This window comes from Lottia gigantea (genome assembly GCF_000327385.1).
Source record: "Lottia gigantea unplaced genomic scaffold LOTGIsca_122, whole genome shotgun sequence".
Lineage (NCBI taxonomy): Eukaryota > Metazoa > Mollusca > Gastropoda > Lottiidae > Lottia > Lottia gigantea.
In genome coordinates, this window is record NW_008707266.1 from 761,173 (window position 1) to 789,024 (window position 27,852).

At 30.7% G+C, this 27,852-nt stretch overlaps 3 protein-coding genes across 3 annotated transcripts; 2 read left to right on the plus strand and 1 right to left on the minus strand.

Moving 5' to 3' along the window:
- Positions 1-2,353: 2,353 nt before the first annotated feature.
- Positions 2,354-12,392, minus strand: LOTGIDRAFT_224755 (hypothetical protein; the record flags this gene model as incomplete). The annotated part of the gene is made up of 23 exons (XM_009048495.1): positions 2,354-2,756; positions 2,921-2,995; positions 3,291-3,398; positions 3,747-3,876; positions 4,164-4,310; positions 4,743-4,945; positions 5,244-5,519; positions 5,886-6,053; positions 6,368-6,458; positions 6,776-6,858; positions 7,127-7,231; positions 7,765-7,995; positions 8,220-8,317; positions 8,628-8,783; positions 9,067-9,144; positions 9,294-9,351; positions 9,642-9,839; positions 10,164-10,323; positions 10,790-10,926; positions 11,232-11,291; positions 11,476-11,583; positions 11,813-11,912; positions 12,232-12,392. 23 exons carry the CDS (start codon positions 12,390-12,392, stop codon positions 2,553-2,555), a joined length of 3,135 nt encoding a protein of 1,044 aa, XP_009046743.1. The 3' UTR covers positions 2,354-2,552.
- Positions 12,393-13,814: 1,422 nt separating this feature from the next.
- On the plus strand, positions 13,815-20,210 carry LOTGIDRAFT_237922 (hypothetical protein). The gene is made up of 17 exons (XM_009048496.1): positions 13,815-14,029; positions 14,196-14,426; positions 14,784-14,841; positions 15,104-15,175; positions 15,376-15,494; positions 15,713-15,774; positions 16,072-16,153; positions 16,395-16,483; positions 16,774-16,934; positions 17,306-17,453; positions 17,687-17,789; positions 18,094-18,137; positions 18,302-18,380; positions 18,566-18,687; positions 18,905-18,987; positions 19,244-19,361; positions 19,594-20,210. The coding sequence occupies exons 1-17, from the start codon at positions 13,834-13,836 to the stop codon at positions 19,651-19,653; spliced, it is 1,827 nt and encodes a 608-aa protein (XP_009046744.1). The 5' UTR covers positions 13,815-13,833; the 3' UTR covers positions 19,654-20,210.
- A 385-nt stretch (positions 20,211-20,595) lies between these two features.
- LOTGIDRAFT_237923 (hypothetical protein) lies at positions 20,596-25,976 on the plus strand. Its single transcript, XM_009048497.1, has 16 exons — positions 20,596-20,898; positions 21,244-21,384; positions 21,549-21,620; positions 21,882-22,020; positions 22,302-22,362; positions 22,513-22,622; positions 22,784-22,944; positions 23,270-23,405; positions 23,619-23,668; positions 23,954-24,035; positions 24,239-24,330; positions 24,695-24,758; positions 24,890-25,008; positions 25,317-25,371; positions 25,643-25,698; positions 25,867-25,976. Exons 2-16 carry the CDS (start codon positions 21,326-21,328, stop codon positions 25,919-25,921), a joined length of 1,311 nt encoding a protein of 436 aa, XP_009046745.1. The 5' UTR covers positions 20,596-20,898; positions 21,244-21,325; the 3' UTR covers positions 25,922-25,976.
- Positions 25,977-27,852: the final 1,876 nt, after the last annotated feature.

The following is a 27,852-nucleotide window of genomic DNA, read 5'->3' on the forward strand; positions in this document are numbered from 1 at the left end:
TCTTCAGTGAACAATTTACAAAATTTGCCATTCATTAACTTGTATGAAAATAGGTAATACTGCATGTTCTTATGAATCAAAATGCTCAAATGATATGAAAAGGGCTGGCCCTTCCACATAGTTATTTTGTAGTGTCTTATGTTTGTTGTTTTTAAATGCTTACTATACATTTTTTTTCACTTCTAGCAATGTTCATAGTTTTAATAAATATTTTAGAAATTTTAAGTAAATTATTTAGAGAGATGTAGAGTTTTACAGAAAGCCAACAAAAATGTGTTGAATTGTCACGAACAATATTGGGTTACTTACAGATATATATATATATATTTTGCAAAAACTTGTGCTGTTAAATTGATTGTAAGAACTAGTATTTAAAATACTTATACAAATAATATATCCCTGTTATTAAGCATGTAATCACACTGAAACTAGAAAACATTTATCAAATCTTGTAATTAGAATTTTTCTGAAAATTGAGGCTATGTCTCTATGGGGCTATATACAGTGTAAAGTCAAGCAAAAATATTTCTGCTCATCAGTGTTAGATTCAAAACATAAAGATGAATACTTTATTTTTAGGTAAAATACGTGGTGTTTATAACTACTTATACTACCTAAAAACAATGTGGACTGTTTATATTTTTTGTCAGACCCAGATAAGCACAAATATTGATCCTTGACTAAAACAGTATGTCATCTTTAGATACGAAATCTAGAAGCAACAGAAGGCTAGTGTTGAAAACATTGACGTGTATCTCCTTGTCCAAGATACAAACAATTTTTCAATATGCCAGATTTTAAATTGAATCCAGTTTTGAATATCGAATACAAGGCAAACCTCGATATGTATCTCCTTGTCCAAGATACATGCAATGACAGTGTCTGGTATTTTTATTCGAAGCATTCTGTACATGTACTTTAGCACATTAGAGTTGATAACTTGTACATGTATATAAAATTTGATAAATGAGCTCTTGTTTTAGTATATATGTATATATCTAGTTGTTGTATTTATTACTATCATTATATATATTGTTGATATTTCAAGACAAAAATTGAACATTTTGCTAGTTTTATATGATGTAACATATTTGAATGAATTCTGAAAATCAAATTTGATAAAAAAAAAAATAAGTATGGATGTTTAGATTGGATGGCTAGAATAAAAAATTATTCCTGCAAATAATTTTGTTTAATCTTTTCTATGGACCTAATAGATTAGCCTCTGCAAAAGAAAGACTTCTGTCCCTGGTTTTGTTTAAGTTGACTGACTTTGAAATTACTACTCTGCAATATGAATAACAGCTTGCTATAACTATAAACCACTTTTAATAGAAATCATTTGTTGAATAATTACTTTTCCCTCTAAGCTCAGTTGAAGCTGTCCATACCCTATCTGTATCCCTTTTCAATTTACAATCTGACCATCACAAACTTATGGAGATTTGAACAGATCTTACTAACAGGATGCTGGATGTCAATAGTATGGTTGATAACTAATTGTGAATTTAAAGGTATCCAAGATGTTAAAATGGGAATTTGAATCTCTTTAAAATACAAGCACTACTTTTCACTATGTAAAAATTTTGTATTTTAATATCAGTAAAAACAATAACAACACATTATTAGGAATTCATCACAAAATATAACAACCACTTACATAGAAACATTCCATCATTGATAATTATAAATAACACATGATTAACAGTTAACTCCATGTGGATGTGGACATAACACAGAACACATGGAAGTTCATTTGGTATGGATAATTGTAATAATTTTTATTGAAGGAACACAACAGTCCACTAATTCACCCGACACAATGACATATATAACAGAAAGATCAGATACAAATATTTGGCGATTATTCTTCTTTCAGAAAACTCATACAGTACAGCCAATTTTTAAATTGATATCAGCCTATGTAATATTAATAAAAAAAAATACCAGTACATTAAACGTTATCTGTAGATTGACACAGCTGATAGCTATTCTATATAAATCAATAATGATATTGTAATATCCCAGTCCATGGTAGACTTAACCCTTTAATTTGCACCTTGTTTAATCATAAAGGTTTACTTTGTGACCTAGGCCAGTGTTTTTATGACAAAAGCCATTTTGTACTATGTTATAATGCAGTCTCCTAATCTTGTAGACTATTTTATGTATCACTGTGTATTGTAGGATTGTCTTTTATCTTGCAGATATATATTGGTATCACCAGTTAAAAGCTGGCTAGAGATTCAGTTTGTCTTAAGAATACAATAAGCCTAAACAATTATAGACTTCAATCAAGGAACAAATTTTTTTCAAATTGTTTCTAGCCACCACCTCACATTAAGGGATTGACATAATATCAGTTTCCTTCTCAGATTTGCTTACTGCAATATTGAACATAGCATTTAATATGAAATATTTATAATCAATAGATTGTGATATATTCTGATTTAATTATGCCATGAACTGAGTAGACTTTTAAAGCACTATTAACTATTCCACAGCCAGCTATTTTGTTGATGAGTAAGTTAGTAATCTGTAACTATCATAGTTTAAGACACACTACACATCTCTTCACTTGGTACAGTCAGCTCTCCATCCAGTAAAACTCTGATGATCACCTTACCAAGATAGCTAGTAGTACCATGTTTAATATTAGGAGGCGTATTGAAGAATAACTTCATATCATCTTGTTTCTCATGACCTTCGGTTTTATTCAAATCTTTCTGAAATTCATCAAAGGCCTCCTGGATAATCTGAAATTACAATGAGTCAAGTTTTACCCCAGATGTTGGAATTAAAAAATACTTTCAGGAAATTATTAGACATTTTTACCAGAAATTTTGAACAATGTTTCTAACAGTCTTAAGTGTTCTGACATTAAGGCAGTCAACAAGAAAATACGATATGATGTACATACCTTATCCATATTAACACTTTGTAGAAAGTTTAATTCACTATTTCTCTCCAATACAGTTGATAACACCATAAAAGCCTAATAAGTAGACTAGATATTAAAGGGAAATTCAGGTCCTACAGTTATCAGATTAATTGAAAAGGTAGAGACAAACAAGCCCATATATTTAAAATTGGGGAGAAGTTAGCTCATTAACTTCGTCGCAATTTTTACATATGCTAAACATACAAATGGGTCTCTGATTGCTAATTCATCAGAGCTACTGTATTCATGTAAGCATCTCTGATCAGAAAAATTTCAAAGAACTAAAATAAGTTTATGTGGGCAACATATATTTTAAAAGAAATATAGAAAGTTGAATAAGTATAATTACCTCTACCATTATCTGTCTGTATGAAGGATCAATGATTTTACTTAACATCTGTTCAACTAACAGAGAAAAATTTAACTCATACATAGTCATATCAGATAGAGTAGGTTGCTGAAATAATAATCAATTAATTTATGGATTAGTCGGTTAGAGCCCTGGTTCATTACATGACGTTGTTTGCTTGGTAATGTCGAGCAAATGGCGGCTGTGGGTTCCGATCTCAATGCATGTGATAGTCTGATGACCTTGACTAAGTCATCTTCACTCTTAATTCAAGTCCACCCAGCTGTAAATGGGTATGGATAAAGATCAATGCCAAAAGGTTTGGCCAAGGACCAGCTGGTAGAAAGGACGCTTAACCCTTCTTTCGTAATTAAACTAATTAATACATTAGAATTGTCAACTCAACGTTTTATTCAGAGAACATTATCAAGAGAATGGTGGAAGAAAAGAACTCACTTTTGGTAGTAAATAGCCAGCTACTTTGATGCCACCTGGAGTTCTCTCTAGAATCTGCCAGACACGATCATAGAAATCTTTAGGTACACGATTTAAAGCTCCATCTAGTTGACGTTTTTGTAAGGGTGTCCTAAAAGAACATAATAAAAACATATTGTTTTATCACGAGAACAGAACTATGTACTATGATGTACCTATCCAATTCCACAATATCTAGGATGTATTAGTCAGGGTTGTTGATTAGGCCCTATTTTCCTGAATTGACTGGCAGGGCAGTTCAATTGCATGAGGACCAATATCCCCTACAGGTAGAAATGAAGTCAATGTCATTCTAGATCATTCAAGATGATTATAATGGACAAAGACAGGTGTATTCCTTGTACAGAATGAAATATTTGTATCTACAGAGCTACTTACCTATAATCGGCATCATCAACATTAATAGTTAATACAGTATGTAGTAGTATTTTAATAGAATGAGGAGATAAACAATGTATATCATTATTAATATCAGTATAGTTTCCACTAGTCTCCATTTCTACTTCCATAGCTTTTACAAACCAACTATAATATCAAATATTAATTTAAGTTACAAATCTTCTTTCATATTGCTGTAAATAATACAACAGTTATCTTTATCAACAGCATCCATTCAGAACTTTATTCCTAGAAAGCCCAGGTGGCTCAGTGGGATCCTTGCTCACTAACCAAGGTTCCATTATATCCAGAATAGATTCCCTAAGATTTTTAAACCGGTTATCATCCTGTCAGTAATGAAGCTGAAATGGGATGGAGCTACAAACATTGACCCTGTGCGCTACAGGCTGTGCATTCAACAGCTGGAAATCCAAAATTCAGGAGCAGACAATAACATAATGTGTCTCGTATTTAGATTGAAATCTAATTTCATTTTAGCTCACTTGGCTTTTAATCAGATGCACTTCCTCCTTATCAAGCAAGTATCATTCTTCAAGTACAATAAGAAAGGTAACCCACCCAATTCTAATCTTTAAAATTCCATCAAATAACTCAGGAACAGTAGCTATCAATTTACCAATACATAAAATCAGTTCTTGTTGTAAAACAGCTTGTCTTAAATCATGAGGTTGACATATTCTATACAGTATATTCTTGATTTCATTAGGACTGACTGGTTTATCTAATACTTCTTCTTCATGTCCAAATACTCCAACAGTTATCTGTAAAAAAGATAATTAACTATGCATAACATAATCTTGCTTTACAACGTAATGTTTGTTTAAGTTCCATAAAATGGATTTGAAAATGGGAAATTGAAATAGTAATGTTGTATGGATAATTCTCATTGACACATAATCAGAGTTATAATTTCTGATACATTTTTTGAAATTAAAATAAAACAGGACTGAAAATTCATCTTAACTCATGAAGGTTTAACAAGGTTTTTGACATCAAAGCATTAGCATGTATTAACCATAGAAAACTCATTCTAAACGTGATAATAAATAATAGACTTACTTGTTTACCCCGGACTAACACAGTTGTTACAGAAGGTGCCAAACTATCTACTAGTTTACCTAATAAAGCTGAACATAGTCTGAGTACCGACCAATGTTTATGTGTACCAGCACGATGTATAAGTTTCTCCAGTCTTTCACTAATAGTATATGATTCTATACGATAGTCAGGACCTTCACGGTCATTCAGTACTTTTAATATCTGACTTTGTGGTTGCATGTCATCTAATGACTTATAAATTGATACTAAATCATACGTTGATTTATTCTTTAATTCCTGAAATATAGCAATCATAAATGATTTCACTAAATAAGATTCAATTTACAGTATATTTAGAGGGATTCAAGGGCAATAAATCTATAATATGTAGAAGAAAAATCTTCAAATTTGAACTTGTCCAAAATTTGTCATTTACATTGAATCAAACCATGATTTCTATGAAAATTGCTGCATTAAAAATCACAATCAAGCATTTTGGAGAGCTAATCAGACAGGACTGATGAAGAATCAAAATAACAACCCTGATTTTTGTCACTTTTGTCTTTTTCAAAATAAAACCAGATCTACCTAATTCAACAAGGACTTCAGATTTAAATAAGGCGGAAAGAATTCTTCAAAGAATTTGAAATAAAACCAACTCACTGCTTCAATTAATCCTCTACCATAATCTATATCAGACAATGTTGGTAAATCTGTTAAACTTTTAAAATTAGATCCTGTCTTTTTCTCATTCAGAGGATCAAATATATTGGGATCTTCTAAATGGTGTAGAAAGTCAAGATGTTCTATACAGGCTGAGGAAATAAATGACTGAAAACACACATAAAATAATCTGTAGAATTTGATGAAGAGATAGGTATGGCACGATGCATAATTTCCTACACAATGAGTACTTTATAAGGCTTTACAGTGAAACAAATTACCATTATAACAGGACTAGGTATGTAGACTCTCCAGAAATAGGATGTGTGGTTGAAAGGCTCAGTTGCAGAATAGAATCAAGTTTTAAAATGTAACATTTTTAGACAATCACTCTGATATCATTTGAAAGCAACAAAGCATATCAATATGTTTTACAATATGTTTCCAAATTGAAATATAATTTTTTTTAGAGAGGATTTTACCTGAAGACGACCAATTTGTACTCTAACACCTCCAACATTTCCCTTCTTAAACTGAGCTAATAAATCTAAAAATTCTCCAAAATTATGTCCCCTGGAAAAAAAAAAACAATTTCAGTTTCAAAGTAGTTTATAGTACTTCATTTAATATACAGATCATCCTAATACTGTCAGTTAAAGTATGCTTTCTGGGTTCTAATCTCGGTCGGCTTGTGCTGTCAATATGTTCTGTAGATCTGAAAAAGATCAATACCAAAGGACCAGCTGGCAGAAAGGGTCCATGTGAACCTATGATGCTATCCTTGTAAAAAATCGTTTCATTCTTTAACTAAAGGAAAAGCTAGTACCTCTAAAAGTTTCTTATTCATTTTAAGCCCTAATGCCCTTAACATGAATGTTTGATATGTTTACCTGATAGTGTCTTCTCTAATCAACATACACCATGTAGGTCTACCTGACAACTTCCAACCCTTCGATAAAAACTGTAAATCATTCTGAAAAATAAGACGACAATGCAGTATCTTACTTATATAAAAGTCAAATCAAGTATAAAAACACAAGTACTAACAATTCAAACCACAAAATGAAATTTTAATCCAAAATGCAAATAACCTACAGGTATTCATGTATGGAAATAAATCAATCATAAATGAGAAAGTATTTCATAATGAAAAGTGATGTCAGGCGCTACAACAGTAGGCATATCCTGTCTGGTAGCCAAATCAGACACAGAATAGAGAATAGAACAAGCTTTAAACTTACCCTACAATCATCCATGACTAGAGAAATATCTTGTGCTAAATAAAAATCACTTAATTCAAACAACAGAGGATAACATAATACTGTTTTACTACAAACTCGATATATCTGAAAATATAATCGTATAAATATATAGAAAATTAGTTAGTAATTTGCTTTGATCTGGGGACTTATTCTTCAAAACATAAATAAAATCCAGATTTTAAGAAACACAGTCATCTGATTGGATAATAAAACTAAATTTGAAATTGATTTTAGTAATAGACCAATCAGAAGACTGGAAAACTAAAATCATCTTAAGTTAAGATTTCAAGAATAAGGCACCTGGTAAATAGCTAGTTCAGGATTTTGTTATTTAATACAAACAAATTTCATCTTAAATGATAAAGTAATATGACACTCAGCTTGCAATGTCAGCATCACATCCGTAAGTCACAAAACATTGAACACTAATCCAAAACATCCAATGATGACAAAAAGTTTTCTTTTTCAATTCACAAAGGCAAACAATTTTTCTTGTCTTAAGCTCACATTTCAGTCATTAAATAGTGCATAAACAGCATATAAGGCATCAGATGAAAATGCTTTTTTACATAAGAATTTAATAATCAAACTACACATGGCTTCCGAATCTGATTTACCTTGGATGTACTGAGAACACCAAAAGGACGGCTTGGTCTACCAGTTAGCTCTAGTTTATGGTTCACTCCGAGGAATTCATAAGCTTTAGTAAGTTGTTTAGGAGACCAGATTTGTAAAGGTTCTATTTGATGTGGAGTCTGTGTTTGTATACCGTATGTAGCTAGTAACTGTTGTAATCTGGATGTATCAGCTATCAATACTATCTGGATCACCAAATCAGGTGGAGTACCCTGCAACAGGCAAATAAACAATGCAATAATTTTCATATCTATCAATCTAATACCTTCAAAACAGGACAGAACAGAAGAAGAAAGAAACAACCATTTCTTTCATAGATAAGTACTTGAGTACTTGGATCCAGACTAGCAGCTGGTGGGCATTGGTCAAATATCTCAGAGCTGCCTTTTTAGGATAGTTCACACCTATTTATACTTGGGATGAATGTAAAACTAACCTGAAATTTGGAGTATCTGGTACTAAATCTAGGTCTTTCTATAGCAGGTAAATATCTTCTTATAGGATCCAGTTCATTAACATTAACTATACCTTTTACTACAAATATATCATATTACAATTATTATTGTTACCAGAAACATTCAAAACCACATAATTATTACAGTCACATACAAAATATTCAGAAAAATCAAGAAGACAAACCATGAGAAAAAACATCAGTTTCCATATTTGATTTGATTTGATGAACATTTTTAGTTAATAAAATCCACTGGACAGAATAAGACATTGTGTGATTTTGAACTCCATCCATCAAAACTGTAAAAGTTTGGACAATATAAACATTTCAAGCATCTATTAAACGATATAATATCCTACTCATGTTCAAATATCTACAAGAGTGACTCACTTAACATTTGACTAATAAGATAGACTGATTGACCCCACATAAAGACACCGGCTGAGGAGCCTTCAGGACTGGGAAGTCTTTCTTGACTTCCAGGATTTTTCTTTTCTAATTCTATCTTATCTGCTGGTACATAGTAATAATTAGGTATCAGTACACCTAGAAAATAAATTGAATATATGTTCTACAATTGAGTATCATTCCATAAATCCATTTAGGAAATGACGTACTTTGACTTTTTGATTATTACGAATTTTTTTTTTTGCCTGTAGCCTGACAAATCTGACCACAAAAAGCCCACTTCTTGCCTGTATTGTTGTACCAAGAGGGGCACAGAGACATTGCAGAAAATCTAGTTATAACATGTACAAGATCAGGTAATTTGTCAGGTTATTTTATGTATCTTATCCTATTTATATAATGATATATAAATCTTACTAACCCTCTCTACTGTGTAATAATAATGGTTTTAATTTTTTCATATACTCTTCAGCTTCCTTCTTTTTACCATGGAATATATCTGAAAATATTATTAGATTTTATATTGTCAGGTTACATTCATAGCACAGTGAATTAGATTAGTGTATGTTATGTGGGTTCAAATCTTCATTGGGTCAATCATTAAATTACTCATTCAACATTCTTAACATAATATAATATAGCGCTTACTGTCAATAATAAAGTAGAGGTAAAACATAGGCCATTCACATTCAATACCATCAAAATTCTATAATAAAAAACATAGCTATATATAATAGTTTACATACACATAAACAAACATAGAATTTATGTCAAGATGAAGATTATGATAACACTGTAAAAGATGATGCAGATTATGGTGATAATGAAAATGCAGGTGATGATGATGATTTTATCTTGGAAAAAAACACGTTGTTATAATGTAATATTTTCATTTTTATTTTATGATAAAGGGTACTCTAAACTCAACAGAATTTTTTGTCTGTCTGTGTTTTTGTAATTATGATCATCCATTGGCTTTTTGCCCTTTTCACCTACCTTAATTTCAGCTGGGCGGTAATACTTTCTGTTTTTATCTTCTAATTCTGTTTTAAAACCATCTCGTAAAAACCTCTTTACACCATATTTCCCTTCTAATTTACGTTTAACTTTATCTAAGGCTCTCAATTTAATAGGTTCTTCATGGATGGCAAAAGCTGGCCAACAAACTGTAGGTAACAAGGAAGCATCAGTATTCTGAAAATAAGTTAAAAATAAACATAAATAGACAAACAAATACACACAAAAAATATAACTAAATAAAACAAAATAAACCAGGATTGGCCTGTAACACAGTTATGATGTCAGAATTTAACCAAATTTGCTTGATTACATGGAACAAATAGTTGTTGTTGGACTGCTTGCGAAAGCCGGGAAAACATCAATGTCAAGAGTTATGAGCAAGGAACAGCTGGTAGACAGGATCCTCTTGAATCTTAGTTGTTATCCTTGTAAGTATCCAGCGGTAGATGTCCACTACACCTTGCAGTCCTATTGATTAAATTAGATTTCTATACCAACCTTCGAATTGGATTCTCTAGGTAGAATAGATTCAAAGATAGTTCTGTTTCTATTATGAGCATCAATATCTACATATATAACAGACCAAGCAGCTCCTATTTCACCAAATAAATTACAACCATTAACAGCTTCTAACGCCGCCTTTGCCATACCAATAGAACTGTTAGAATAGATGAAAATTTTTAAATAATTATGTTGATGAATCTGATTTGTCATTTCAAATTCAGATTAGTCTCTAGTTATCACCAAAAACAGTTCCCTTCATACGCGATAGGGGTTGCAAGCAAACTCAGTTTCAAATTCTGAAAACAGTGGCTGTGGCATCAAATTGTTTTTTTAACCCTGAGAAGGATTGAAATCCACAGCACCTAACTGACTAGCAGATGACTTTGCATGTGCTATTATTATTCAAGGTTATATTGATTTGAATATTGTATTCTTATTTCATTTCTAAAGAGGTCATAGGTCTAGGCTTAAACCAGTGACGCAGGACCTCTATATATTCTTTGAAACTTCTTGACAGATTTTTATGAAATTTTGAAATGTCTTTCAAAGTGTTAAATGCAGCCATGTTAACAAAATATTTCAGGTCTGTTGTTTATCTTTAGTAAACTATATTAATTTACCTAGCATGTAATTCAGTAGAACCATTATTATATTTACTTCCACGTTCCCACATACCATAATCTGGGGTACGATAGGCTCTTTCTACATAAAATACTAAATTCTGTACAAAATGAACTTCATCTGTTGTGAAAATAATCTGTCATCAAAAAAAGAAAGACATGAATTATTATTATCTATTGAGAAAAATAGAATGTAAATTACTAGTCAAAGTTATTGTATCAGTGAATTTAAAATTCAGGTAGCTTTTGTTTTGAAGATCTTAGTATAATGAAAGCAAATGAAGCTAATGCCTCGCTTTTGAAACAATACCAAACTTTAAAAAAGACTTTACTTAAAGCCACACAGAACCTCCTTTGTGCCATATCAACTAAGATTGCACTACAACCTAGGACTCAAGTGCCACAGTATAACTGTCTTTTGAAAAATTAAGCAATCGCTTACCTTTAACCCTGAAGATATCATCTGATTTAAGAATATCAAATATAAAGCAACACAGTCAATCTGAAACAAAAGAGAAAGTGTAAGGCAGGTTATTTGATATTATCCAAGTATAGTTTAATTAAAAATAATTTCTAGCTTATTCTTGTCCAGTTAAAATTTTGTTCATTCTACCAAATCAAAAAGAAAAAACCCTTTGTCATTGTTTGGAAATGATATCATTATTCAACTATAGTCTTAGCCCTACCTGTAAATGTCCATATTCTTCATCAGTATAAACAGGATCCCCAGTTATCATATCAAATGTTGAATGTAAGGCATACTGAGGCAGTTGATGTCGCTTGAATTTTTCTGCCTGTAAAGAGAATACTATTACAGTTCTTACTAATAATTCACTTTACTAGCTGAAGGAATCAATTTCATTTTCAGATCTCCAGTCGCCTTAGTTTGTCTTCTCTTGAGTCAGCAGAAACAATTAGAAATTTTCCAGACCTTAAACATTCTCTTGAAAAGAGATCTGTTACTTATATCACGACATCCTCTACCTTATTTTCTAAAGAGTTAAGAGAGAAGAATAATATTACCTTATCTGCCTGTCTTATCCAACAGAACAAAATTCCTCTCATACATTTGACAGCTATCTGACCTAGTTCATGAGCTCGACCATTATCATCATCTATTCTCCTGAAATAAAATTAGAATTAGTATGGGACAGTCTGTTGTCAATTAGGAACAAAAAAATATACAAAACGTCAGAAAATCCTTGTTGTTTGTAATTGAAACATATCTTGCATGTAGGTTATATAGACTATTGATGATAAATTTTTTTAATTCATTCATCAAGTATGCATGAAATATGAAAAATGCACAAAATATAGTAAATTTGCATATAAAATGTGCTAAAAGCAAAGATCAAATTGAAGTTAGTCATATAGGAGCTTAGATCAGACATGGTAAATACAGATAATTCAATATCCCTGGTTTATATAACAATGAAATTTACCTGTAAGCTTGTGACAGTGCCCATGCTGCTACAGAACAATATATACTATCTCTAACATGTGATGTACGGTTGGTATTGTCTGCTGAACCAATCGAGGGAAATAATCCTAAACAACAATTCTGATATTGTAATATCTGTCGTTTCACTGAAATAATAATCATCTTATTATTAGAAATTAAGCACATTTTGGCAAAACTTGAGAATTTTATGGTTCCATTTCATAAGAGATTTTTTTCAGCCCTAGGTAATTGATCTATAAAAGTAAGTTATGAAATAATCAAAACAAGCAAAATCTTATATAATTAGTGTTTTTGCAAGATGACATGCACCTATAACTCTGAGTATAGATATTTGTGCACATATCCGTAGTCTTCAAAACACAATCATTCTACATTATATTAATGTAGTTTAATGTAATCAACACAATTTATGTTTGGCTTGTATAGTTTCAATTAAAATCTATTCTTGCCTAAAAGAAAGTAGACCACTCATGTTAATCTTTGAATAATAATTGTAATTGAATTGTAATAATGTGTGTTTTCTGACTCTAGATAGTTTGGGATAGAAACATAATTATGCAGCAATAATTTCAAATTGAATCTAATCTTATTGGTTCAGTAACATAATTTCTTTTATTTTAATGATATCATCGTAATGAATAGATAGAAAGAAGTTAAGACAAGCAGAGATTATTTGTCAACTTCAAATATAGCCTACTTTAAATAAAACTACAATCTATAAGGTTACATTCAGTAAATAATCCTACTGTAACAAAGTCAACAATAGCTTAATCTGGTCAACTAAGGGTCATGTCCACAGTCTCTAGCACAGTGGGAGTATTTCATTTACAACTAAGCCTAGTGAACTGTAACTACTGGCCTTTATAAATCAACTGCAGAAAAAAATAACATGAACTAGCATGATCTTTCCTAAGATCTCTAAGCAGCGTTTAATTTGCTCATAATTATTAATGGTAGGCCTACTACAACTTGAACATGAGCTAACTTCTAACACAAGACAAACTTTGTCAATGTCAATCTGCAGCATTATTACAGTAACAGTAGGCCTAACAGTGTTGCTAACTTTTTCTTTCACTTTAATGGCTTCAAAAATAAAATGCAAATGTTTCTGAACCAGATAAACTTGATAACTTACAAGTGAAATAAAACTCATTTAATGTTTTAATAGTTTTCTTGTGAGTTTCTAAATCAACATCCATCGTAACTTTTTCAGCACCACCTCCACTGCTGGCAACACCAAGGCGATTATCAACCTGAATTCGCAGCTTATTGGCTCTTTTCATTTTGACATTTACATGAACCGATGAGAGATCTATTAATAGACGTGCTTGGCATGCAATCAAGGCCAAAAAACACTGTCAGAGAACAGAAAATAATCAATACAGAATGACAAATTCGCGAATAACGACACTTGACAGTGCTATCTAATGCATTGCAAGATTTATTCCATGCAATGTCCTTGACATTGTCATCAAGGTCAAGGCGACGTCAAATGATGTCGTAAAACCTGCATAATGAATGTCGCTCTTAAATTCCTACTAACGACAACCAGACCTATTTTCGGATTTAATGGAGTCGTAGTATGAGTCAAAATGAGATGATGCCTGTGTATTTCCATTTATTAGTTTTTATCTGCATAATATCAAATGAATGTACATTTGCCTCTTTCTCAGATACATCGTCTGGTATTTTTGGAGGAACAAGTCAAGGTCTCATAGCAGCGTTTGGTGACTTTAATGCTGATAAAGCAACTGATGTTTTTATCCTTGCAGACGATGGTTTGTTTTGATTTTTGTTGCTCATTGACAATCTAACCTGTCTTATTCTTTAAGTTTACGAGTTTGAGAAACCAATCAGAATGCAATGATACATGGTTAGCTATCAGTTATGTTAATCTACCTTTTATTTTTCCTTATGTTTTTGTTGATATTTGTTTATTTTCAGCCAAATCAGTACAGCTTATTTTTGGTAAAACTGAAAAGATTGATGCCTCCTATTCTCAAGAAGAGTTGATATCCAGTAAGCAGAATAATGACAGCTATATTGTTAGTTTGATACCAAGTGATTTCAATGGGGATTCAATAATGGATTTATTGGTAACAAGGAGAAAGGATGGTGAAAAATCTGGACCATTACAAGTTTTGATCTATTGGGGAACTTCCAAGTCTAATATAGGTAAAGTTCTAGTAGTAATGTATAACATTATGAGACATCCTGACACCACAAATGAATCATTCACAATTCCCTTTTTTGTTTGTTATCTTCCTTGCACTTTGAGACTAGATTGTCAATTACAAATGTTAAGCTTATATAATGAAACATGTAATACACAGGAAAGCAAATTATATAGAACTTAAAAGGCTGTGAGGACAAAGATATTTTGAATTTGCAATTCATTTGTTTGTTTCGATGTGTCTTAGTGTGTTTTTCTATGATAATTATCCAGCATCATTGATAAATTGTATTTATTTCTGTTGCATCATATAGTCTTTTTTTTAGCTCCATTTTAATTTGTATGTTATTGTATTTTAGTAGCTGATCAGCCATTAATTCTGGCTGAATCATTTAAAGATCAACCTGCTATCTTAGAGTGAGTAGTGTAATGTAAAATCAATATATAACAAAATAATTTTCCAATAAGTTCCAAACAATTGGTCAAGATCAAAGCCAGATATAATTGGCAAAGATGAGACTACTGCATAAAATTTATCTTATTTGCGCTTTATTGACTTAAATGGAATCTTCTCCTTTTCTTTGATATTTTTAAATAGGTATTTGCAAAATAAGCCTGCTAATCAAGAATTGATGTTTTTTAATATATGTTTTTTAACAATGAAATATTTTCCTTTCAGTGTAAATTCTGATATGATACCAGACTTAATGGCTGAAACAAAAGATGGAGAAAGAACTTATCTGATATTTAAGTATGACATTTGATATTATAAAACTAGTTTTAGAGCAATAACACTGTTAACAATCATGGTTAATGGTCTGATTCAGTGGCAAGATCTGTTTCAGCTTAAAAAAGGTCATTAGAACAAGAAGTATCAAACCTTTATTCTTTAGACATTAGTATTGTATTAGTGTATGTTTTGTTTGTTTAAAAAGCTTGTTTTCTTTATAGTATACATCAAAATTATACAACAGAAAAAGTTAAAAATGGAACATCACAATCACCCTTGCCACCATTATATGTACCACAGTCTAGTGCCTTTTTAGATTTTGATACAGATTTAACTGCTGGTGAGTGTAATCTTATTGAAATTTGAGGGAATATTAAAATTTGTTTTCTTACTAAACCATTTTGATTTTCACTGTGGTTTTGCTACTCACAATTCTCACACAAAATGTGGACTTAATTTGTGTAGAAATAATTTGATGGAAATTCCTAAACAAAATGTAGAAATGGATGGAAATCAAAATTTAGATATTTAGTAACATTTCTTCGATGTATCTTTCAGATTTAATTACTGTATCATCTGGTAACAGTAGCAAACTACAATTTGAGATATGGTTAAATAAGGTATTGAATAATTTTTAAGTACTTTTTCATGATGGTTCGACTTCACAATGGGCTAAGCTTGTTTCAATTCTCAGAATCACTGGGATTCAATGGTGCATAAGATGTTATGTGAGGAGATGTTTTGGTGTGTTAAGCATGCAAATGTTTAGGACCTAAACGTTTACCTCTCGTAATTTTTTCATACCAGAGTGAAATATGGCATATAAAGTTTAAGTTATGAATGAAAAGTCCAGAATACTTACATTTGAAATAAGACGTTGTTAAAGATTTGAAATCAACATATTTCCTTAATTACAGAATGGTGCATTGGAATGGGATCAAACTATAGAGGCTCCAACAGAAATAAAAGTATTTGGTCAGCCCTCTTTTCTTGATATGAGTAAGTTACTTAGAAGACTTTTTTGAAGACAAATGGCTGCAATTTTTGTCAAATGAATTGAAATATATATGAGGGACAAAGCTGAAAATGTTACCAAATTTGATGCAAAGCACAGATAACCAGAATGTCATATTCCTCAGTTGGGTAGCCAAGGTTTCCATTAGTTTTGTACCTATTGTTGTGTTTGATTTATTTTTGTTATTTTGCTACTGATAATGTATATGTATCTTTTGTTTTACAGATAGTGATCATAGTATAGATATAGTGTTACCAGGCTGTTTAAATAAGGACTGTTCAACTAGTGTTATTTATGTGTATTCTAAAGAAAAGGTAATAGTAATATCTTGAAATCTTTTAATATTATAATTGAGATGGTCATTTGACAACAACAATAGTAACGTTAACAGTATTCTAGTGTCTAGTTACACATTATAGTTCATGATTAGATTTTGAACTAGGATTTTCGGTCTCATCAGAAAAAGTTTGATTATTGTTTATTGATTATTGAAATTGAGGACAGATTGTAGCTCTATGTATCAGAGTGTTGGCATCTTGATGTCATTCACTATGGGCGATGAAATGGCTGTTATTTTTATTCTCAATTACATATTGTTTTATAGTGGTATAAGTTAGATGTCAAGTTTAAAGATGATAACAATCTATGGGGATTTAATCCAACCTCACTCCATCCACTTCTTGATGTGCCATTAAGTTTAAGAATGGGAGATCTCAATTTAGATGGATATCCTGATGCATTAACTATATTATCTTTACAAAACAAGTAAGTCAGAATGTTTTGGATTTTATGTGAGCTGTAATGATTTGGATACTCTTATTAAACTCTCATTCCAATGTTTGAATTAAAATCAAGATGGTAGCTTACGTTTTTTGCAATATGTCAGCTTAAAAGATCAACTGTGAAATGTTCTAGGGCTTTGAAATAAATGTCAATTGTTATGACTGTTTATTTGATCAACATGCCATGTTTCTGGTGTTTTACAAGTTTGCAAAGTGAAAATGATAAAAATAATTGAAATCTTAAAGGTTTTGCTAAAATAAATTGTCATGGCAACTTCTATCAGTCAGTCAGACATGAATGGCAAACTAGTGGAGTTATTAAAGTTATATATGATGTATTCTGAATTTTAACAGGACTAAAGTCCAAAAACAGGTTGTGATGAAAAATGTGCATTGTGGGTCATGTGAAGGCTTCAGTAGAACATTTGAAATGAATTTCATTGGGCCAACAAAAGAGTCCAGCAATCCAGTATTAGTAGCTTTCTTTGATATTGGTGAAAATGTAAGTTAATTTGACAATTATTAATCTCAATATTTAATTATCAATCATGTGTGTATTTGAAAACTTGGTCGTGAATGAACAAATGCTTGTGTGCAGGCTTAACAAAAACTACGTACTGCAAGATAAGTTTCTCTTTGCATGCATGAAATTCAATATGCTGTTGGCTCATGTGTGCATCAGGATTTAGGTTGAAAACAGATTGTAGGTCTTGATATGTGGGTTACTTCTTACAGGGTGTATTAGATGTGGTGATGTCAAATTATGATGGTAAAAATAGTGAACTTGTAGCCTTGTCTCAAACATTCACAGAAGATGCTTATTTTGTTAAAGTAATGGGTAAGTTATATTGGCTATATTATCCTTCAGACTAATTATGGCTGAATGATTAATGTCTAAAATATTAAGATCTTGTTCAAAAATACAAAGCCGTCTGTGATATCCATTCTTACTGTTGCATGATGCTTATGTATCTAACTATCGAGTCAAAGTAAATCATTGAAATTAGAATATGTATGAACAGAGAAAATGCTCAAATGGGATATATGTGCACCCATGGTTTTGTCAGAGTGCAATTTTGATTATTGCTGTATAAACACCAATTGTCTGTGTATAAAATGTACATGATATATTGTTATTTCAGTATTAAGTGGTTTGTGTAAATCAGAATGTACAGATGGTCATCAGGTAAATTATTCAAATTTCTTTTTTCAAAGTGAAGTCTGATTGTAGCCAATTATACAATTTAAAGCACCAAAGGGTGGCCACAAACAACTGAAAAAGGCAGTTTTTAAACCACCTTCAATGTGAAAGGTTTGTCTTAAGCAAGTATTTTCATTTCAATTCTTTAGAGATATGGAGTCAATCAAGTGGGTCCAGCTATTAAATATGAAACTGTTAATTCAAATGGTGATCCCCAGATTGGAATAGGTAAGTATTTTTTTTTTTGATTGGTATCTAAATGTTAAGCAGGAATCCTATTATGAAAATAGAGTACATCTGTACATGAGGTTAACTTAAAAATAAAGAACCTAAATATGAAACATGTTGTTACTCTGAGTTTAATGCTGTACATAAATTTCATATACTTGATATATTGTCACATTATTTTTCAGCCTCACAACTTGTACAGTCAGCATATTTTTCACTGCAGTTACCATTTACAGTATTTGGTTTAGGTCAAACACCTAATTTTGTAGATAAATTAGTAGTTGGTATTCCCTACCCCCATGGTGCAGTAAGTTCCTTTTAACTTCAAAATCTGAACAATAGATCAACGTGGCTTCAGTCAGGTCTTGTTGAGATCAGGCTTGATTTCTTTATCAAAATTAAGAAATCTTTTCATAATGATAACAATAATAATATGTAGAACACTACTTCACCAGTTATGAGATAATATATCCTACTTACAATTGCTACATGCTACATGCTAATTTTTTTGTTCTTTTTCACAGAAATCAAGAAATAAAGAGTTTACTTCAATCATTCCTAATTCACGTTTAGTTATTACACCTTATCCTGTAGATGATTCTAGCAGGTGAGATTTTACACAGTAATCCTAACAGAATCCAGACAATGGTGACCTACTAGCAAGCTTGACACAAATGGTGGTTTTCTGTGGTCACTTAGAACACTGAGCAATAGATATACATTGTAGATTGATTTCTACATTATATTGTGGACAGTAGGTTTGAGTTAAGTAAAGTGCTTTTTAGCTGACAGTTATTATCAAGCCAACCCTCATCCTCTCTCTACAATTGATTTTATGAACAGAATAACTTGCTATATTTCAGTTGGAGTAACAAGTTATTTATAACACCAAGTAAATTAGTATTATTAACAGGAGCTGCTTTACTGGGTGTTTGTGGTTTTATAGCTATTATAGTTGCTATATTACATTGGAGAGATAGGGTAAGTTAAGATTTATTATCCTGCGTCATAGCATTTTATCTCATTACTCAAGTTGAACTGGCTGTAAATAATAACAGGAATTCTAACCAAAGGTTTTATATTTGTAAGGTACTGATTTTTTTCATCTGAATTTATTATGGTACTTATAGAGAAATTTGTTGTCTTACTGTGAATAAAATATGGAATGTATTTTGAAAGTAACCGACTTCAATTCTTACATTTTATCTTTCAGGCTGAAGATAAAAGAGAAAAGTTACAAGATTCTCACAAATTTCACTTTGATGCCATGTAGTTTTCAGCTAGAGATCTGAATTTCATATTTCTTCAACTCTTGTCTATATTTTTATAACTAATACTTTACAACTGAACACTACTGTTCTTTCTCTAAAGCCATCTGTCCAATTTATTGAAAGACGAGCATAGTCAATATTAGATATTTAGGAGTCCGACAATTTGAACACATTTGGGCCGATCGCAAACAAAAACATTTAAGATAGATTCAGTTGTTTCACAATGCTTCAAGTTCAGTTGAACATCCTACTATATTTCAGTATCATAAGATAGGACCATATAGAACTTACATTCTGAAGTGTGAAATGCATAATACTTCATGTACTTGTGATTCTGAACTCTATTTCTATTTGACAATGTGGGTAATATTCAATATCTGTCTTCCAATACTATTATATTTAATCACCTGATTTTAATGTCTCTTTTCAATGTACATAAAAGGAAACACTCCAATAATGTTAAGACTTTTTTGCAATATTTTACTGTGTAAATTTTCATGTTTATTTATTTATTTGTTTATGTCCTTCTGTATATATTATTAAACTTGTTATCGAATAGACTTATTTTGAATGATTATTTATGCTAGTGTAGTGCATGTCAGTCAAACATTTTTTTGCACATCCAGGAAATTCCCCTGCAGAGTAAGTGGTAATGAACCTAATTTAGTTCCAGCATATAAATAGTTTCAATTACCACTTGAAACGGTATTGAATGATATTGGAGTGTGTATTAATATAGTTGATTATGTCATCATAATGTGTATTATGTTCCCTACATAAAGAATTTGCTTGATAACAATCGACCTTTATTACAATAAGCCGACTGCAAAGATTGTTGTGGTCTGAATTTTCAGTTTCAGTTCATGCCCATTACTGAAACTCTTCTGTGAAGAAAACAAAAATAGTATTTAACTCTTCAACGTTGAAGGAACGATTGGTATGTTAAAAAATTGTAAATAAACCCATGTGTAAATTTCACAACACAAAATCATAACTTATGCTCACTTAATACTACAGTATTGTTTAAAATATTTATTTTTACTTACGTTTGGAATATAAAGGGACTAGTTTGAAACTCACCGGCCTATGGTATTTAATTATTATCTATGTAATTGGTCATACTTTATACAGTAGTTATAAATACGTTGACACTATTTTGTTTCCATCCCCCTAATAGTAATATGTCATTATTGATAATGACACAACGTCAAGAATCAAGAGCCTGTGGTCTATTTGAAAATTGAAAAGTGAGTTAAAATTCAGATCATTCTTCCTTCAAAAATTAGGTATGGGTCAAGAATTTCAGCATTTGACTGCCATACTCTTCTGCTCAGAAGATCACTTAAGCATGAACTGGTCCGCCATATCATTAACATTAGGCTAGACCAACACATTAGGGACACAACAGAGTACCAGTTTAACTAAAGCACAGCAACTGGTGTTTCTGAACTGACAGGTGGATTTTGTGTTTCTTTTTTTTTTACAATTAAGCTTATTCCACGTAAACTATTCACTTGCAGTTCTGTGTCTGTTTAGTAGTAATCAAATGCAAATTAACTATTCCTTATCAATAACCAATTTTTATTTTACAGTCAATACTAAGCCATTTCTGGTAAAAAAAAATATTGGAGAGTGACTGTACCTTTTTACTCAAGTAAAGAGTTGCAATTGAAGATGTGTAGCGTGGGAGATGATGGTGATGCTGTTGCTAATGTTAGAGAGAAATTATCCTGGTATGCAATTTAGACTTAGTAAATTATATAGCTGTTCTCAAAGATAATCAGCTCTGAAATATTCTATAAAAAACAAATGTTAACATATCTAGAAAATGAATTTAAGAAATTTAGAATTTTCTTACAGACAAAAACTCATTATCAAGTTTATTTTGCTCTATTAGTCTAGGAAGAAAATGTATGAAATGTGAAAATGATGCGTTTATCATCACAAGAATGAATGATCCATTCTGTCAGTAAGTAACCCTTTTAATTATCTGAAGATATATCCTTTTTAGTCTCCAATGACAACAGTCAAAGCTGAGGTTTTTCTGAAACACCAGTTAGCTAGAAATCATTGATTTTCATGAGCACCAATTATGTACATTTGTGAGGAGGGAAAATGAAATTCCTTGGGGTAGTAATATAGAAATTCTTAATTTCTAAAGAAATGTAAACTTTAAGCTTATGGGATTTATAATTGCCAAAACAAAATAGCCAAGTTTTCTTGGTTTTAGGGAATGTTTTACTGTGTATGTAGTACATAAATTTCGATCTGCTATTGGTAAATCTAAGATAGTACGAGATGGTGATCAGGTTTTATTGATGTATTCTGGTGGTCAGGCATCGACAGCATTATTACATCTAGTTATTGAGGTATGAAGAAATATTCTTTTTCTACAGCTGAATAAAAAACTTTTTACCATTTTCTTCATCGATTATATGACAGTGTTAGGCATGTATATGGAAATGTACCCTAAAATTAATACTCTACTGAAGATTAAGCCATTTGTGAAACAAGATTATCACCAATATTATGTGACTGACAAAAGGAAATTATATTATGACAATTATCTCTCTAAAGCACAAATTTTATTGGCTTTACCTATGTTGAAAATATGTTATCTACATACTGTTTAATACATAATTTTTTATAGGGACTTAGTGAAAGAGCTCATAAAAAATTACGATTCAAACCAGTCATACTTCACATTGATGGTAAGCTATATTTTATATCAATTCAATTTCTGTTCAAAAGATCTGATGCAATAAACAATAAACTTCTAAACATATTGTACATGAATTATTTTTTTCATGTGCTTTGTAGAATTCTCTTGTATTAACCTTGACTAATATATTTTTTTACAGAGTCAGCAGTATTGGGTATGACAGATGAAAAAAGACAAGAAAACCTATCAGAAGTCCTGAAGATTATGAAGAAAACTGGATTTCCATATTATTTATCCTCTATAGAACAGGTATTTTGATTGCTTAATCCTATATTTTAGAATATTTTATGATGCTTCATGGATATTTCAATTGTTTTTTTAAGAGCATGGGAATATTTTGGAATAAATTTAAAGTTCATCATTTCAGTAATGATTCCAAAGATTGTGCTTCATGTTAACATATTTTTTAGGCATTAGATTTATCAATAGAACCTAAAAGAGAACTTTTTAAGCATATGGAAACCACAGAAGATATTTATAAGAGACAAGAAGAAAAGATAACATCTTTACAATCTCTACTGTCTTCTATAAAAACATTGACAGCTAGAGAAGATTTCATTAAAAATCTCAGGTTTGTTTTGTTATAAGAATAATTATTTGTTACTCATAACGATTTGCTACTTTTTACACTATACACAAGGACAAAAAAGAATCTAAACTATTTGCCCAAGGACAATACATACTACTGATGGTGCATTTGTGAAGTCACTTTCTATTGACATCTAAGTTTGGCAAGCTTTTTATTAAGGAGTGGCATTTTGGATTTTGATATGTGACTGCCGACTGGCTAATAAGAGCAGCCCATACAGATATACATACTTTGAGTAGGTAGTGAAACATTGCTTATCTGTACTTCATTATAGTAAGTAGATTATTGTCACTGTTTTGTATTACAGAAATCAGTTAATGTTATCAATATCTGGACAGTTAGGTTATAGTAAAATAATGACTGGTGATACCAACTCTAGACTAGCTGTGAATATATTAAATCATGTCGCACAGGGTCGAGGTGCTCAGGTTGCTTATTCTACAGTAAGTTTGAATTGATTCTCTTTTGTTAATTTTGTCAGGCTGAGGGATAGTAAATCCTATGTAACTTTTTTAAAGATGTAAATTTTCCTTTTGTATTCTACATTAGTTCAGACACTATATGAATTATTGCTTTGTAACCAAGCAATTATTTTTCATTGTCATTATCAAATTTACAGAAAAGCGATATTAATGTATTATGTATTATTTTTATAGGGTTTTTGTGATAATAGATATAAAGATATAGTGATATTGCGACCTATCAGGTATAGTTAAGTATAGATTTAAGTTTCCATGTCAGATTTGGAATTAAAATTAACTTTTTATTGCTAACAATGACTTTAGAATATAACTGAGCAAGAATGCTTCTCAAATCTTTTGTGAAGATAAGATAGTGCTCATTTAACAAATTTGTACCATCCATGCAAGTCAGAATGTGCATGCAGTCTAATGAATAAAACTAATGATATATATGACATTGTTTGTGCCCAGAGTGGTCGGCCTTTGAGCGTGAAATTTCCTTCTAATGAGATGAATCCTTTGCATTGTAGAGATTTATCAATAAAAGAAGTAGCTGTTTATAATCAGATGAACAAATTAGATTCAGTTTTTATTCCAACTCTCTCAACAAAGGTAACATTATTTCAATCTATTGTATTACATTATCAGAAATGTATAATTTTTTCAAATGCAGAAAATCGCCTGAAAAGGTAGCATTACAGAGGAGGATCCATTAAAAGATATCACATTTCAAACTAGAAAATTTTTTTTTTTTACAAGCAATAGGCCTTTGTAGATTATATTTAGTCATGATTTGTTTTATGTTTTTACTCTAGGCTCCATCTATATCTAGTATAGAGAAATTAACAGAGAAGTTTGTTACTGGTTTACAAGCTGATTATTTATCTACTGTTAGTAATATTGTAAGGTGAGATCATTTCAAGTAATGTCAGTTGCCACATAGCAATCGCCATTATCCCATTTTAACAGATTCTTGGCAAACATCAGACAGGATTCACAATAACATTGTCAGCATTCAGTCATAGAATGAAATTATCAAATTTATAGTTGGAGAAAAAAAATATGTCTGCTCATCAGGGTTCATTTGAAAACATAAACATGATCAGTCTTCTTTATGTTCAGGGAGAATAAATAGTAATCAACCTATAAAAACTTAACTTTCTAAGGTTCTTATGTGAAAATACATTTAGTTTTAACCTTTATGAATCTTGATATAAAGTTCAAATTTATGTTCTCATAACACTGTAATTAATCCAACTTTCTATTTCTAGAACTGGTGAAAAGTTAGGTGTATCAGATGAAGAAATTAACAATGAAAGTTGTATATTTTGTCAGGTAAATTATTTCTTTTTTGAGTAAAATGTCTGCTCATAAATTCTTCAGATGTCACATGATATCAAATCTATGCCTTATCACAAAAGTATATTGACAATGCACCTTTTTTACGCCAAACTATTTTTTTTCAGTCATCAATTGATACCAATGTAGGTCCAGCATCGGCATTAGTTGCTGTAGAGTTCTCAGAGAAATTGTCTAAAGAAGGACGGCAGGCTACCTCATCTACTGATACTATTTCTGATAGAAGGTAGGTCCACACATTTAAATTGATATGAAAGCTAAAAGTTTGATTTAGCTGAGATAAGTAACTATAATGTTTGTAAGATAACATCTTGCTGGCTTTAGATATTTCATAATTCTATTATGCATTATGTTGGGGTTAATTGACATTTGATGTGCTTTTTGGATTTTTTCTATGAATTTCTATATTATAATGATTATTCAATTCAGAGAACAAAGGAGAATATTTTAGAATGTTTCCAACCATACAGCTACTCTGTTGATTTAATGTCTTTTTAATATTTGATTTTGTAACTCCTTTTTTTTTTTTAATAGAAATGAAATAAAGAAGAAATTATGTTATGGATGTCGTGTCACTCTATCAGAAATTGTAAGTTATTTGACATTTTCAGAAATATCCCTTGAAGTGTTCGTTTTTATGGATATGTGTCATAGCTAATTAACAATATTTCCTTATTGGACTCTTGAATGTAGACTTGATAAACCCAATTAGCAAAATGGCATCGGGCTTGTTGGCACGATTAGCTTGCCCTGTCATTTACTATTTAAGACAACATAAGGAACGTGAATTGACTTTTATAAAGGAGTTAGAGGATATTGTTCCTTATACTAAATACAGAGTTGAATTGTTATGTTTTTAGGATGACATTCATCAACTGCCAGAATTCATCAAAACTAATACTCTAGACCAAAATAGGTAATCTTGCTTTAATTTTTTCAAAGCTTATATCCTTCAGAAATAATTGTTAGTAAAGATAGTATGAATTATAGATTTGATCCATGTCTGTCATCATAAAGTAGTAATTTAAAAAAATCTTATATGTAGTTTTTTCCTTTTCTCAAATTAATTTTTAACCATTTTCAGATTAAAGATGAAAAATGAGATAGAGGAATATTTATTACAACCAGATGATAATTGAGATATAGTTTGTTTGTCACAATATTTATTACATGTATAAAAGATATCATGAAAGTATTTATGATTATTTTTTATTGTGATCAGCTGACTGAAAGAATTAACTATGTGTACAACATATTGAAATTATGTTGCCAGTCATAGAAGAACAGTATTTCTTCTTGTTTATAATGTTTATAGTCATCTGGTTTAACAGAGATATAACATCATCCAATATGGATCAATGCCTACAAATATCACTTGTTGCAAAGCTTAACCTTAAAAATCCAGTTTCATTTATAACATGGAAATATGCCTGGTACCCAAATTTATGGATTCTGAAGGTATTTTGCACATTAATGAGCCCTCATCCCTCTTTAGCTGTAAAACATAGATTAGGCTATAACAGCTTTCCAAGCAAAATTCCTTAGTGCAAGCTGGAAGAAATGGCTATTCATGGAAATGTAGGATATGATACAATTCCCCTTACTCCTGAAACTACTAAAATCTGATGATTTATAATGGAGAGAATAGCAATTTTTATGCATGATGAAATACAGCAGCTGTTGAATCAAATAATAAGTTAAAATATGTTTAAAAATTTAATAATATATACAAAGATAAATTATACCAGTAGAAATGGTATAAAAAATAATTAAAATTAATAAGTAAAATATTATCTAAATTATTAGTAGTTCTACTGAAGTTATTAGCCAACCGAAACTACTTTTTTCTACTTCAATTGAGCTAAATAACATACTTCAGGCCAGTGCAATTAATGACATCCTTAGAAAATCTATTCAACCAGTCCACCGACAGTCAATGCCAGGTCAAATTCTACATTTCTACCACATGTTTAGGCTTTCTGGAAGTGTAAAAAATTTCTTTGGGTCCATAAAATTTGTAGAACTTTCCTTAATCCATATTTGGTTGATATTTGTGACTTCTTGAAATGCATTCTTGCTTGAGCCAGTTGACCAGTGTTCCTCTCTAAATATCCACTTAAAATCTAGTTTGTAAGCTCAGATTAGATTGATAAATTAAATAAATATAAATTAAATATATTAGGTATATTGTCAGAATATTGACTACATTTGACTATAATTTAAATAGACTACTGTTTGACTATAAATTAATACCTTATAACTTATAATAAATACTAAAATATCAAGGTAGTTGTTTGCTTTTGAAATTGAAACTTTGCAATGTCATGAAGAAAATATTTCCTAAAATCTATCCATACAAAGCTATGTATGGTTTTTACTTGTAAATAACATACATAAACGTAGTTCACAACCATTTTGAATGTTTACCTTAACTTGATAAGTCAAATATTTCAAAATGCTATTATATTTTGACTGAGTGTTCAAATCACACTTAAATCCATTTCTGAACTCTTTTTCAAAAGCCAACTTATTAAGTCAAGGTAGAAATTCAGAATGGCTGTGAACTGTGTTATTTCCTGGTAAGAACTGTACATAGTTTCGTATGAAAATCTATCATCACACTTCACTCTTTTACAAAAACAATCACTTCAATCTCAAAACTGGTCAAAATTTAACAAAGAAAATCCTATTAATTTGCTAAAAGTCTATGAAGTCTAAGAAATGAATCAGATTTTGAATGTACATGCAAACATGTGGCATATCACAGTCACAAACTCAAATAAATATCTTAAATACTTTCTGAAATATTCAGAATTAATATGTTATTAGAGTAAATATTCTGATCTGGGAAAATCCATAACTAAGTTTATATTTCTTTTGATAAAAAATTTGTCTACCTTTTTTTAAAAAGATTGAATTCTTTTATTCAGGTTAAAATTGAATAAAATTTGGTAAGAGAATGGCTCAAAAATGATAAAAGATATCTTTGAATTGAGACATATGTCTTTTTTTGTAAATTACAACTAAATTTATTCACATAAAAAATGACGTTGGGTTTTTTGGTCAATAA